Source organism: Anguilla anguilla, chromosome 18 (genome assembly GCF_013347855.1).
Source record: "Anguilla anguilla isolate fAngAng1 chromosome 18, fAngAng1.pri, whole genome shotgun sequence".
NCBI classification, from domain to species: domain Eukaryota; kingdom Metazoa; phylum Chordata; class Actinopteri; order Anguilliformes; family Anguillidae; genus Anguilla; species Anguilla anguilla.
In genome coordinates, this window is record NC_049218.1 from 7,225,873 (window position 1) to 7,239,918 (window position 14,046).

Consider the following 14,046-nt stretch of genomic DNA (forward strand, 5'->3'; position numbering starts at 1 on the left):
AAAAAAGCAGATAATGTTCCGGAAAAGCGAGAGGAGGTTTGGGGCGTGGAGAACCGTGGTGAGAGAGTGGGACCTTGGTCAGGGGAGGGCCCGTTTTTCGGCCCTTGAGGGTGACCCGTTTCATCGTGGCCCTGCAGGGCTGACCCCAAATGTTTTCCCTGTGACTGACATGCTAGGCTTATACCAGTTATACTGCTATAAGCCTGGCAAAAGCAGCACAGTTCAGAGGTGTTAACCTGTCTTGTGAAGGCTATGATGCATGTTATCCTCAGAGTTTTATTCCATTTGCTTATCTCCATCCTTCTTGCAGGCAATATAGATTAGCCTGTCATATTTTTGTATATTATTAGTGACAGGTCTTGCTTTGAAATACATTAACCCATGAGACCCTTGTAAAATTCCCTCAGAGCACAGAGAATTTTAGAATCAACATTTATTTTCACCAAAATTCTAAACAAAATTCTTCATTCATATAATTCCATGTTTTGGTTTGTGGCAAGATTTTGAAAATGCTCAGGGATCTGAAGGGGTGTTTCCAAATGTAACCAGCATGTAAAGAGTTAAAATATGGTTGTGCGTGGTGTGTTTTATGCGACTGGCCCCAAGGTGTGCAGGTCACTCTGTGTTTGTAATGACCAGGTAAGCGTGCGTTTGACCGGACGGTCCCATTGCTGAGTGAATTAGAGATGTTAAGTTCTCACAGCCCTGCCTCCCCTCACCCCCACACACAGGGTGGAGAACGCCTGTGCCAAACTGGTCCAGGCGGCTCAGATGCTGAAAGCCGACCCCTACTCCGTCCCCGCCCGCGATTACCTCATCGACGGATCCCGCGGGATCCTGTCCGGAACCTCCGACCTGCTCCTGACGTTCGACGAGGCTGAGGTAGGGCGGGACGGGGCGGGGCGAGGCAGGGCGGGGCGGGGCGGGGCGGGGCACCAGTAATAGGCGCTGACACGTTCTTGCCAGATGAGTGACAACAGACCTGTGCGTGCATGTGGGCAGCGATGAACTTGCTATCCAAATTACAAAGAGCAGCTTTGTCTAGCAGTTTTAAAATATCACAGTCACTCAAACAGTGTAATCGTATTGTAATTGTATTGCATTATAATATACAAGGTACAGCATACGTAAACGCCTGTGATATATATATATTTTTTAGATATTAATGCCTTCCAGGTCAGTTATACAACCGCTTGGTAGAAAGCACTGCCTCATCTGCAAAATCTTTCGGTCATCGCAGACGTACTATTCTAAGCAGATGGCTGGTGACTGCTCTCTGATAGGGGCCCTTTCCCAGTGGTCAACAAAGGGACAGATGGGCAGGGCGGGATTGGGCGTGGGGCGTGTTCATTGTTCGGGGGTAATGGTGGTTTTTAATTGAGTGAATGAAATGAAACATTATGGCAGCAGTGGAGTGGAGTGGAGTCCCCCGCCCCAACCCTGTTCCCTCTTGGCGTGGCAAAGTCGAATCAGGCACTTCATCTAGTCACAAGACCCCCCAGTCACATGACGGAAGACACACACAAACAGACACGCACACGTGTACACTCGCGCGCACACACACATACACACAAACACGTACACGCAAACTCACGCAAAGGCACACATGCATGCACATGTACACACACACACACACACACACACACACACACACACACACACTCACAGTGACTCAATGGGCTTTCCGTCTAGCCTGTGCCACCAGTGCTGTCCTCTGCTTAGAATCCTGAAAAGGTCACAGATACATCGTTAATACGGAATTTACAGCGAATGTCCTCTTAAAACGTGCTGCATTTAAATCACACTGCTCATAGTAAAGCAAGCATAAATCTCAATAATGTGAGTCCTTTAAAAAGATGTGCATGGAAATACTCTGAAAGTTTTAGGTGATTGACAGTCGGACCAGCCAGCTTATCCGTTTCAGGTGATTGACAGTAGGACTTCTAAAAATTGGACCAGCTGGCTAATCAGTTGTCAGTGTTGGTTATGCTTCCATGTGTGAAATTGTGTTCCGTGTTGTCTGGCGACGTGCAGGTCCGCAAAATCATCCGGGTGTGCAAAGGCATAATGGAATACCTGACCGTGGCTGAGGTTGTGGAAACGATGGAGGACTTGATCACATACACCAAGAACCTGGGGCCAGGTGCGGTTCGTCCCTGTCCCACGTGCTTCAGAACATTTGTACCATGTATTGAACCAATCACAGTAAATGAAACAAAGCTTTTATTACTATCAATGTATTGTATATGAAAAGATACACGTGTACGCCAGAGAAGTACGCTTCTGTAAATAAGTAATACTCTTTTGCTTTTAAAAAATTTAGCATGTTCATTTTTGTTGGTGCTACACCTTGCTTCTCTGTTTGCAGCAAAGTAAAGGGCAACCAATCAAATTAGTGTCGGACTAATCAGTGTTCGATCATTTGTTACTTTCTTATGCCCCTAAGTAACATCCTGGATAACATAGTTACCTATGTACTCGCACTGCAAGGTTACCACATTAATACTGAGCCAGACAATCTTTTTCTAGATTAATTCAGCCCATTAACTTCACAAGATGCCGGGGAACCATCAGGCCCTTTTTTTTTTCTCCTCAGGAATGACGAAAATGGCCAAGATGATTGACGAGCGGCAGCAGGAGCTGACGCACCAGGAGCACCGGGTGATGCTGGTCACCTCCATGAACACGGTCAAGGAGCTGCTGCCCGTGCTCATATCAGGTACCCAGGGGGCTGCAGACACTGCGTGCTCCAGAGCCACTTCCAGGGATGCGGTTGATATGGCAACGGTGATGATTGTAGTTATTAAGTTATCGGCTCCAGCCAGATCTTCAGAATTCACAGCTTCTTTTCTGCGGTGGCTTGGACCGTTACAAAGTGGCGGGTATATAAAAAGGGTGCATTATATGTGACTGTGGAAAAATGCCATAATCGTGGCGTGAATTAAAGGACACCGGCCTGTAATGTGAGATGAAGTGAAGGATGACAGGGTGGTCATTATATAGAAGCGGCTCGCGGATGTTTGACGGCTTTCCACTGTCTTTTAAAAACCTTTAAAACCCTTGAAAATATTCTCATCACGCGTGAGTCATGGGAAGTGATAAGATGTCCCAGTGTCCTTGAAAAGTGAGGGGAAAATTGGCAAAGAGAAGTGTTTACAGTGAGGGAATGCATCCATCCTCATTAGTATGATGCTGCTTATTCGCAAATCTTGCAATATCGGTGTAATGCATAATGCTCCCTGACTGAACAGTTCATTGGTTTATGCATTATTGCCACGGCCAAAACGAATTGGCCACCACTGGAGAGTGAAGTGTATCGTTGTTAACGCAAAATACGCCAGTCTCTCCGGCGTTTTTACGACTTTCGTTCCCCGTTCTTTTCTCGCCCCAGCCGTCAAGATATTTGTGACGACGAAGAGCACGAAGAGCCACGGCGTGGAGGAGTCGCTGAAGAACCGCAACTTCACCTTCGACAAGATGAGCGCCGAGATCAGCGAGATCATCAGAGTCCTGCAGCTGACCTCCTGGGACGAGGACGCCTGGGCCAACAAAGTACGTCCGTCCGTCCGTCCGTCCGTCCGTCCGTCTCCCCGCTCCCTCGGTCCGTCTGTCCTTTTCTCTCCGGTCTGGAGGAAGTAGAAACCTTGACCCGGTCATCGGTCAGCAAGCCAACTCATCATGCCCTTGGGCTCCAGCAGATAAGTCTTTGGTGCCAGTAGAGGATTGTGATAAAGCCACAGTACACAGGTTGTGTAGCCTACTGGCCAATTGCAGCCCAGTTAATGAATAAATCTTGCCCTGTTGTGTTTTTTTCATTTATCCTTGTTAATCTGTTTTTGCATCTGTTGACATACAACAGTAGAAAGTAAACGTAGCACCTTAATTGAAGTGAAAAAAATTTAATTGCTTATTTTATTCTTTCATATTTTAACTTTGTTTTTTTTTTTTCAAAGCTGTATGTCACTGTGCTTAATCAGGCTATAGTTCAATTTGAGTTAAATTCTGTTGTGGCGGCCAACATTTGTGCTCACTGGTTTAGTCACAAAGACTAAGGCCGAAAGATTTCGAGTGTTTCTGGGTCAATGTTTGGGTTACAGGGCCCTTGTGATGTGCTATGCATTTCACGTCTTACCCACAATGCTTTGCTGCAGTACTCAGCAAAACATTATTAGGAATCTTCTCACTGCTATTTTTGTACTGTTAAGGAATGGTTTTACTATACTGTTTCATGGTAGTGGGTTGTGATTCTTATTATTAGCTTTAGGCTTTTAGCTACTTTCAGTAAAAGATTTGTCTGTGAGTAATTATTTTGTTAGTATATTTGATTGATCCTGGAGCAAGCATCCTCAACACATACTGTATGAAATGTTCAGTGTTAAACCAAACATGACAGATCCGTTTAATTAACAGCTTATATGAGCCTGGGACTCATTTTTGCTCTCAGAGGTGATTTTATGCATTATAGTTGGTTGTGTACGCATGTTAAGCTACTTGATAATCTCCCAATTTCTACTTTGCATATCTATCCGTACACACCCTGCTTTGCATGCACCTTCCATGTCACTCCCCCCTTGAAGTTCCTCTAATGTAGCCCGTGTTTTTCCCTTCCTCCACTTTTCCGTTTGCCCGGTTGCTATAACTGGTTTATTTTTGTTCTTCCTCCTCCTCCTCCTCCTTCACCGTTCTTTTCTCCCCTGTAGAAGGTAAGCCTGCCTGCTCCCCCGCGCGCCGCAGCATGTGTGCCAGTTGTGTGTGCTTCTGTGTGCCGTCGCTGATGTAGCACTCGGGTCTGAGCATCTCGTGCTGTGGTTAGCGTAGCACTCAGGTTTTTGCCTGGCATGCTACCGCTAGCTTAGCGCGTGGGTCTGTGCCTGGTGTGCTACCGCTAGTGTAGCGCGTGGGTCTGTGCCTGGTGTGCTACCGCTAGCTTAGCGTGCGGGTCCGTGCCTGGCGTGCTACCGCTAGCTTAGCGTGCGGGTCCGTGCTTGGCGTGCTACCGCTAGCTTAGCGTGCGGGTTTGTGCCTGGCGTGCTACCGCTAGCTTAGCGTGCGAGTTTGTGCCTGGCGTGCTACCATTTGCATAGCACTCTGTGCCTTGTGGGCATGTAGCAGTGCTCCTGTTGCACAGGGGATACCACATCTACATCAGCCATGCAGTGGTATTCTGGGAAATACAGCCACCTTCACTACTAAAAAATATGTTTATCCTCTTGCCTATTTGTACTTCTTTATATTTTTTTGACTTAACAGCCATGAACGTTGCAATTCCTTTCTCCCACAGTAGGCCACAACTTAACAGATATCTGAATACAAAAAGCTGACGTTTTATTTCTGAATGCAAACCAACAGATTAACCTTAAACTGTGTTCAGTATAGTGCTCAAGGATACGGAACACACCAAGTCATTTTCTTTGAGCAGATTATTAAAATTTTGAGTGTAAAATTTAGTTACTGGGCTTGTCTGAACAGCATTAAGCTAATGTTCAACATTTAAATGTAAAGTGTACCTAGTTTGTTTCAGAAGAGTTGTAGATGTTCAGATTTATGTGGCTGCCTGTGGTGGGAGGGGTGACCTGACAAAGCTGTTAAGAGTTGTGTTTTTGGAATGTTTTTTTCAAAATTCTAATTCAGCATTCTAGAACTCCATTACTTTCAGTCACCAGCAGAGATTGTTACATCAGCATTAGAATGTTCAGATAAGAACCTTCTAATTGCGTTGTTTGTGGGCGGGACCGGGCTTTCTATCTGGGCCCTTGCTGTATACACCAGTGCCGTGGAAACGGGACGTCATTGTTTCTTTCACGGTCGAGCTCCATCAATGCTGTGATATGCCTGTCTCCATGCCCCTGACCACCCCCCCCCCACCCCCTAATCACTAATCACCACGGAAACCAGCATCATTGTGTGTTGTGGTGTGGTGTGGCGTTGGCTTACTAGTAGAGGAGTGCTATCTATGTTCTCCCAACCTCCCCCTGGTGGGTTACTCTGTTGGATGGTGTCATCTCTTTGGCAGAGAGTTGAGCCTCCACACGTTTCCAGCATGGCCCTCGTCTGGACCTTTATTCGTAAAGGGTATCGGAGTAGGAGTGCTGCTCTAGGAACAGGTTTCCCCTGTCCATATCCCAACCTTACCCATTATGCGCTAAAAATCCCAAACTGATCCTGGATCAGCTCTACGCTGCTCTGAGGCTCTTTATGAATGTGGACCCTGGTCTTTTCTGTGTGCTTTCTGGGTAGATGTTTGCTAGCCTGCTCACTGTTGAAATTCATGATAACATTTTTCCACTTATTTTATGTGTCGTTTTGATGGTTCTCTGCCTTGAATGCTGCTGTCCGCTGTCCCCGTGCGTTCGCGCACCGTATTCAGAGAGCAGCTGTCAGAAATGTCACGAGCTTGTCTTACGATTGTTATTTAAAACACATCTCCGATTCTGAGCCTGACATTGATTTGAACCTCGCTGAACAAGTCTTAAGTGTTTTTTGAAAACGAACCCCGGGGAACGGTTTTAGTTGGATCAGGCGCGGCGTGTGAAGGAAACGGCACTTGCTCACAGCGGGTTGATTTATAAATGCCAACCAAGCTCTTTCCCTGAGTTTTTATGCTCTCCTAGATCAACCCTAAGTGCCATCTAATTGAACTCGAACGATCCTCTGGTGGCTTCTTGCCCGTTTGTTGACAGGTGGATTTATGAGGTCACCCAATAGAGCCTCCTTCCATAGACATTATCTCCGTGCGAGAGAATCCACTTACCGGCCATGAATAATGGAGGAGCCACTACTCGTGAATGTTTAGCGTTGCCAGTTGCACACGACTCACACCAGTGCATTCTTGGAAAAAAGCAGCAGTGGTACACACGTAATGCTGTGGTTAAAATTGTACTAGTGGAGCTTCATCAAACTTGTTAATCGAAGCATGTTCACGTTAGTTTGATATACAGCTGTATGTAAATATTTTGGGGACCCCCGGTGAAAGCATACGTTACATTAAACCTCTAAGAGAACTGAAGCTGACGTTCAGTAAGACATCTTTCTGCAAATTAACCAAAGTGAAAATGGTATGTGCAAATGGTTGGACACCATAATATGAGTAAGCTGTACAAGTATAATAGAAGTCGTCTAAGTTTACTTGATTGGCCCTGGAGTCAGTGTCCTCAGGCAGTGATATGCTGACGTAGAACCAGGTGCAATGGCCAGATGACAACAAAATGGAGGGTTTTTTTTGGCCACACACACCAGTGGTGGGTTTTGCATTGGAAGCAGGGCACGTATGTTGAAAAGATCATTATACCTGTGCTGAGTGTCTTCAATGTTTTTGTGTTGTTTTGCATTTACGGGTCCTGGGGCTTTTGTTAAGGGAAATGGAATCATGAATTCCAGCAACTGCAAACCTGGCATCTCCCTGCCTAGAAGCTCAAACTTTGATGCAAAAGGGTGTTTGAGGAAGATGATAATTCCAGGCATGACTCAAAATAAACCAGAAAGTACTTGCTGTCTTCGGAAATCTGTAGATCTCAAACATGCAGTACATGCAAGGATACAGTACCTAAGTATATTTTAAATAGAATTTCCTGCAGTATAATTCACAGCCATGTATTTTTAATTGCAAATCTGAAAGTGAAAATAGTTTGTATATTTGTCCAAACATTGTGAAGTGGTATAATATCTACTTTGATATTGACATTATAGTTTATTTCAATATGTTGAATTATTCCATTTCCGTAACGGATGGATGAAACTGAAACCCAAACAAATCACAAGAATTTTCAGGAAGTCCGGCTTTAAGGTGGTCCGTGCTACGTAAAAATATTATTTTTATGACCTCTGTATTTCCATCCAGTGCAGAAAGCAGTGCAGTGCAGCTACGCCGTCGCCTCCTGATATGAGCGGGGAGAACAATGCTATGCTGTGTTTAAAAAGGACGGTTCCGCGGCCGAATTTGCCTTTTTAATCTCAGGACTCCTCACGGTTAGCGCGGTCTCGCGTTGAGTTAAAAACCCCGGCCTTCCCGCGCCTGTGTGAGTCACGGGCTCTGCCGCATTCGCGGTTTAGTCGCCGCCCGGACGATGCTCGCGTTCGACGGCCGCTTCTGTCGTAACATGAAAGACCTCGGTACAGACTGTCTGTAGAGTTGGAGGCAGCGTGGGATTTGCTGTTTGAATATTAATGAGATTTCGCCGCTGACCGGCCACGGCGGGCAGCCCACGGACTGCCTTCAGATGGCAGTGGATTTCAATAGCGGTCATATGGGAACATGTAACTTTCTGCAGTGATAGAATACCATCATACCATTACACAAGCCCTGCTGTGTCCTAAGACTCATGCAGGGAAATGGTGCTTTCAGTGATTTAGTGAGTCGCTGTCCATACTTACTGTATGTTCGGTGCCTGGTTGTAAACAGGGGCCCTGTCTGGATGCTTTGAAGCCCCCCCCCCCCCCCCCCCCCCCGCCAGCATCGACAGGACTGAAGGTTAAAGCCAACGTTGGGATTGTGCTGAGTCTTTCAGTCACGCGCACACTAGTGGGTGGTTTTCCTCTGCCGGCCCGCTCTGAGTGGGCGGCAGTGCTGCTCTGCCAGCGGCTTATTATCCGGCTAAAAACGGAAACCTGTTTCGTGGGGGTCTCCTCCGTGCTCCCCTGCCTGGAACGTGACTGTGGGAGATACACCGTGGGCGCCTTCTCCTGTTCCGTTAGCCTGGTGTTCTGGTCTGCTCGTCTCCGACCGGCACTGACTGCTGTTATATTTCAGCGATGTTCAGCCATTGTTTAAGTCAGTGCATGTGGACTAGTGTCTGTGACAGTATTTGACAAACTGGTGTCACATTTTTTGCTATCCCAATAACACATTAATGTGCATTTGCACAGCAATGCTTATGGAACATGGAAACATAAGTCCTACTCACATTCCAAATGAAGGGTGAATAGCACTTTGATCGAGCAGTAGCTGCAGTTTCCTCATCCTGACAGGTGGTTACAGTACAGTGAGGGCCTGAGGACTGTGTTGCTTTACTACCTGTGGGCAGGTATGATTGGACGTTTGCCAGGTAGGCGGTCCTCAAATCCTGCCTTTCCGGTCACCTGTATGGGCTTTGTGGGCTTTTTTTCCGTTCGTCTTAGATCGTCAGGGTGAACGAAAAAAATCAAGCCCTGCTTTTACATGGTAATCTTGCCATATCACAACAGACCTGCATACAGGACATGCATGTGTGTGCAGGCAGAGGAATTAACAGCCACACGAGGGGTTCCTCCTTTCCACAAAAGAGGTGCTCATTGAAAACCTACAACAATGGGAAGATGTTGTGATGCCTGTTGATGAGCCTGGTTGCTCTGTCTTCACCACAGAGTCACTTGGCAGATGGAAGTCCTTCCCCTCTGCCGACGAGGATCACGTGACATTTTGGGCTGCAGAGCTTCTTCGGAATGCTTAGAACAGCGTCTTTTCCATCTCACTTTGCTTGCAACTATCCGAACGGAGTGAAAAATAATCTCTCCCTGTATCTGATATCTTAATTTACAGCATCCAAAACATGTGTGAAGCATCTCTGTGTGTGTCAGGTTCGTGCGCTTTGCGTGTTTTTGCACTGTACGTATCCCGTGTGATTGGGCTTTCTTCTCTGCCGAAGGACATGGAAGCCATGAGGAGAGCTTTAGCGATCATCGAGTCTAAGATGAACCTGGCGAAAGGCTGGCTCCGAGACCCCAACGGCCTGCCAGGTGACGCTCGCACTGCTCCTTTACAGTGACACACGCAGTGAGAGGTTTGCAGAAATAGAAGTTCTTTGGTTGGTACTGATCGAGAATCATATGTGAAATTTACCCTTCCGGCATAGAGCTGCTCTGGGTCTGTATAATGATCCGTGTGTAGGCCTACTTGTATGTGTTTACATGCTGCCATTTTATCCAGTGACTTGCACAGCTTATATAAACAATGTTTTGTGTTTTTTTTTTTTTTGTTACGTAAAATCCATTTTGGATATTTTTAGTAATTCAGATGAAATACCTCGCTGAAGTGCCTCACCAGGGAATTAAGTGCACAGTCACAAAAGCAGCTCCTCAGCCATTATGTCACTGTGCTTGCTTAATGCATTACTGGCATTTAGCAGGCGCTCCTACCCAGAGCGAATTACACAACATGTCTTTTTATTTTTTACTTTTACATATGCATATGTAAAATACATGTTTTACATATCAGGTTTTAATGACCTTGCTCATGGGTACAATGGCAGTGTTGTACCTGGTAATGTGCAACCTTTTGGTTGCAAGCCCAGTTTCCACCACCCCTTTGTGCTACACTGCCTCCCCCCCCCCCCCGTACCCCACCCCCCCCACTCTGTGCTGATGCTGTGCGGGCGCTCTGGTTGCCAGGGGACGCTGGGGAGCAGGCGGTGCGGGTGATCCTGGACGAGGCGGGGAAGGTCGGGGAGCTGTGCGCGGGGAAGGAGCGCAGGGAGATCCTGGGCGCGGTCAAAGCCCTGGGGCTGATCTGCGACCAGGTGTGCGACCTGCGCGCCAGGTACGGCTAGGAGCTAGCGCCCGCCCAGCACTCACATCTCAGGGGAGACACCCACCTGCCCAGCTCTTACACCTCAGGGACCACACCTACCCACCCAACACTTACACCTCAGGGACCACACCCACCCACCCAACACTTCCACCTCAGGGACCACACCCACCCACCCAACACTTACACCTCAGGGACCACACCCACCCACCCAACACTTCCACCTCAGGGACCACACCCACCCACCCAACACTTCCACCTCAGGGACCACACCCATCCACCCAGCACTTACTGATTAAAGGCAATGAGTTGAAAAACTTTTATTGATTATTTGTTTGTGCGTATATATTTTTGGGATATTGCAGCAATTTGTTGCCTCTGTACTGTGTATTATTACTGTGTAATGTGTAGTAAATGTTGGGTGTGCTCTGTCTCTCAGGGGCCAGGGGCCCACGCCGGTGGCGATGCAGAAGGGCCAGCAGGTGGCGGGGGGGCTGGACATCCTGACGGGGAAGGTGGAGAACGCGGCTCGTAAGCTGGAGGCCATGACAAACGCCAAGCAGGCCATTGCCAAGAGGATCGACGCTGCACAGGTGAGCCGTCAACCCCAAAAACACAGTGAGTTGTGGTGTGTGTCGCTGTGGGTCATGTGTCATTGTGGGTCATGTGACATGCCAGTGTAGGACGTGTGCCACTGGGGGTCATGTGACGTGTGTGTCACTGTGGGTCATGTGTTACTGTGGGTCATGTGACGTGTGTGTCGCTGTGCGTCGTGTCACGGTGGGTCATGTGACGTGCGTATCTGTGGGTCATGTGACGCGTGTGTCGCCGCAGAGCTGGCTGGCGGACCCTAACGGTGGCCCGGAGGGGGAGGAGAACATCCGCGCTCTCCTGGCTGAGGCCAAGCGCATAGCCGATCTGTGCGAGGACCCCAAGGAGAGGGACGACATCCTGCGCTCCATCGCCGAGATCGCCATGCTCACCGCCAAGCTGGTCGAGCTCCGGAGACAGTACGCCGCCCCGGCCCCGGCCCCGCCCCCCGCCCCCCGCACCCGTGACCCCCTGCATGGCTGCTCATTATTATCCCTCAATCACATGTCAGCATTTCAGAAATATCTGCTCTGTGATTCTGATAATGCTGCAGCACCTTATTTGGTTTAGTGCCGATTTACACAGTGATTCCAAACATGTCGCAGTGCCATGGGAACCGATGTGTCACCAACCCCCCCACCCAAAACTTGTCACCTAATTTACAAGCATATTAGTGACCCATTAGAAGCTGTGCTAAGTGCTGATTGTGCTCGAATGTGTGATTACACTTTTCTCCATGAATGCTTTTTCAATTAGTTCATAGGATAACGGTCCAAAAACTGCGTGGTATGGAGAAAATCTCCATCTCTTCCCCAATTGCCTGTGGTTTTTTCGGGTTTTTTGATTCCCCCAGGAAAACACACTCTATTCAACACTATTTTTAAAAATGTTCTGTGACTAATACATTTTGGCTGATATGGCAACACTTGCTTAAATCTGGTTGATGTGATCTCCCAGTCTTACAATGTGATTTATCATAGGTTAAAGGGAAACTCTGCCCCAATCTGGCACTTTTATTCCTATAATGGTAAAGGGGAACTCTGCCCCAATCTGGAACTTTTATTCCTATAATGGTAAAGGGGAACTCTGCCCCAATCTGGCACTTTTATTCCTATAATGGTAACGGGGAACTCTGCCCCAATCTGGCACTTTTATTCCTATAATGGTAAAGGAAAACTCTGCTCCAATCTGGCACTATTATTCCTATAATGGTAAAGGGGAACTCTGCCCCAATCTGGCACTATTATTCCTATAATGGTAAAGGGGAACTCTGCTCCAATCTGGCACTATTATTCCTATAATGGTAAAGGGGTACTCTGCTCCAATCTGGCACTATTATTCCTATAATGATAAAGAGGAACTCTGCTCCAATTTGACATTTGTTTCCCGCAGGGGTAAAGGGGACACTCCCGAGGCCAGGGCCTTGGCTAAGCACATCGGCGCGGCGCTGCAGAACCTGCAGTCCAAGGTCAACAGGGCGGTGGCCAACAGCAGACCCGCCAAAGCCGCCATTAACCTGGAGGGCAAGATGGAGCAGGCCCTGCGCTGGATTGAGAACCCGAGCGTGGATGACCGCGGCGTGGGTCAGTCTGCTAACCGCCTCCCAGCTCACTACGCGACTGTCAGTACCTCCGAGTAATCACTCATCCAGACTTTAAACTTGGAGACTCCCCACACAATACAGTATGTGCATGACCTCCCCCTTTTGTTCCACAGCTGTGAAAACCTGTCCTTACTGATAAACGCAAGGAGTGGACTCAAAATGTAAATACCACTGTGAGGTCACTTAAGCCGCGTTTCCACCAAAATTACCCGGAACTTTCAGTCCCAGGAACTACTTTACCAGGAACTAAAAGGTTCCTTCAGCCAATGGTTGTCTGCGTTTCCACCGGGGTCTAAAGTACCGCGAAGATTAGGCAAATTAGCCCACTGACGTTATCGTCGGTCCATCTGTCATATGATTTCTTCTGTAACCCCATACTACCACCGAAGTAGCCTACATTATTTTCTAATAACCGGGACAGCCCGGAGGGGTTTATTCCACTTATATACAACGGGTTACCAACAATGAATATATATGGTTACTTTTGTATTTATTGATTTTCATATATCCTCTCAAACACATTCATTAACAGCAGAAAACATGCACACGTTGTAAACAATTTGCTGTTTTATTACTTTCTCGTCGTCAATTCCATATAGGCTAATCGCAAAATGACAAGAATAGAACGAAAACTCGGACTTGCGTGAAAATGTAAATTAGTAGTGGTACAGGCACCGTTTGCTTTCCTTCGAAGTTACTGCTAGCCGAGCAGCGAAGTGTGCCCTCCAGATGCGAACCATGCACCATAAATGAGTCCATAGTCTTCCTGGTCTTTTCGTGGAATTGAAAAATGGCAGTAAAATTACGGCAGTCTGAAAAAGCTAAAGGGAAGATTACTAGAATTAACCTGTTATTTTACCCGGATAAAAAGTGCGGAAGGTGATTTCCAGTTTGCTTGTACTGTATCACCAATGTTAATTATGCAGAACTACCGCATACCTCACATAACTGTATCAAACGTTTTGAGTCAATTACAACGGGCTAACAAAGAAAATCCGGAAGAAAATATTCAGCAACCAAATTAATCCGTTTGAATGTTTTGGTAGCCTACGTAATATGCTGTCCCAGCACGAATGCTTAGCATTTTATAAAACGAATACTAAAGCAAGAAAAGAACAGAAGAGCACACGTTATAATTCCAAGACGTTGACAGGCTATAACCAAAAGTAGGCTACTGCGCCGCATAACATACAAGTTTGATTTGAAGTTATTATGAAAATAAATTGGTTTGCCGCTGAATATTTTCAAACATGGCGGGTAATGGCGGAAAATAAATACAACACAAATGCTACGAGTACTCGACCAATCAGAAATGTTCAGCGCTGCAAGCTCCACCCAAAAGGTTCCTGTACTT

At 47.1% G+C, this 14,046-nt stretch overlaps 1 protein-coding gene across 4 annotated transcripts in view; it reads left to right on the forward strand.

Annotated features, from left to right (window-relative positions):
* Positions 1-14,046, forward strand: part of vcla (vinculin a) — a 55,825-nt gene that overhangs the window by 24,005 nt on the left and 17,774 nt on the right. For 2 of the 4 annotated variants that reach the window (XM_035400451.1, XM_035400453.1), the window contains exons 3-11: positions 732-882; positions 2,035-2,143; positions 2,597-2,719; positions 3,392-3,552; positions 9,618-9,711; positions 10,363-10,510; positions 10,938-11,091; positions 11,333-11,508; positions 12,482-12,672. In XM_035400451.1, the coding sequence (XP_035256342.1) occupies positions 732-882; positions 2,035-2,143; positions 2,597-2,719; positions 3,392-3,552; positions 9,618-9,711; positions 10,363-10,510; positions 10,938-11,091; positions 11,333-11,508; positions 12,482-12,672 (1,307 nt within the window). The remainder of the gene's footprint in view (positions 1-731; positions 883-2,034; positions 2,144-2,596; positions 2,720-3,391; positions 3,553-9,617; positions 9,712-10,362; positions 10,511-10,937; positions 11,092-11,332; positions 11,509-12,481; positions 12,673-14,046) is intronic. The other 2 variants (XM_035400452.1, XM_035400454.1) reach the window with 1 other exon arrangement.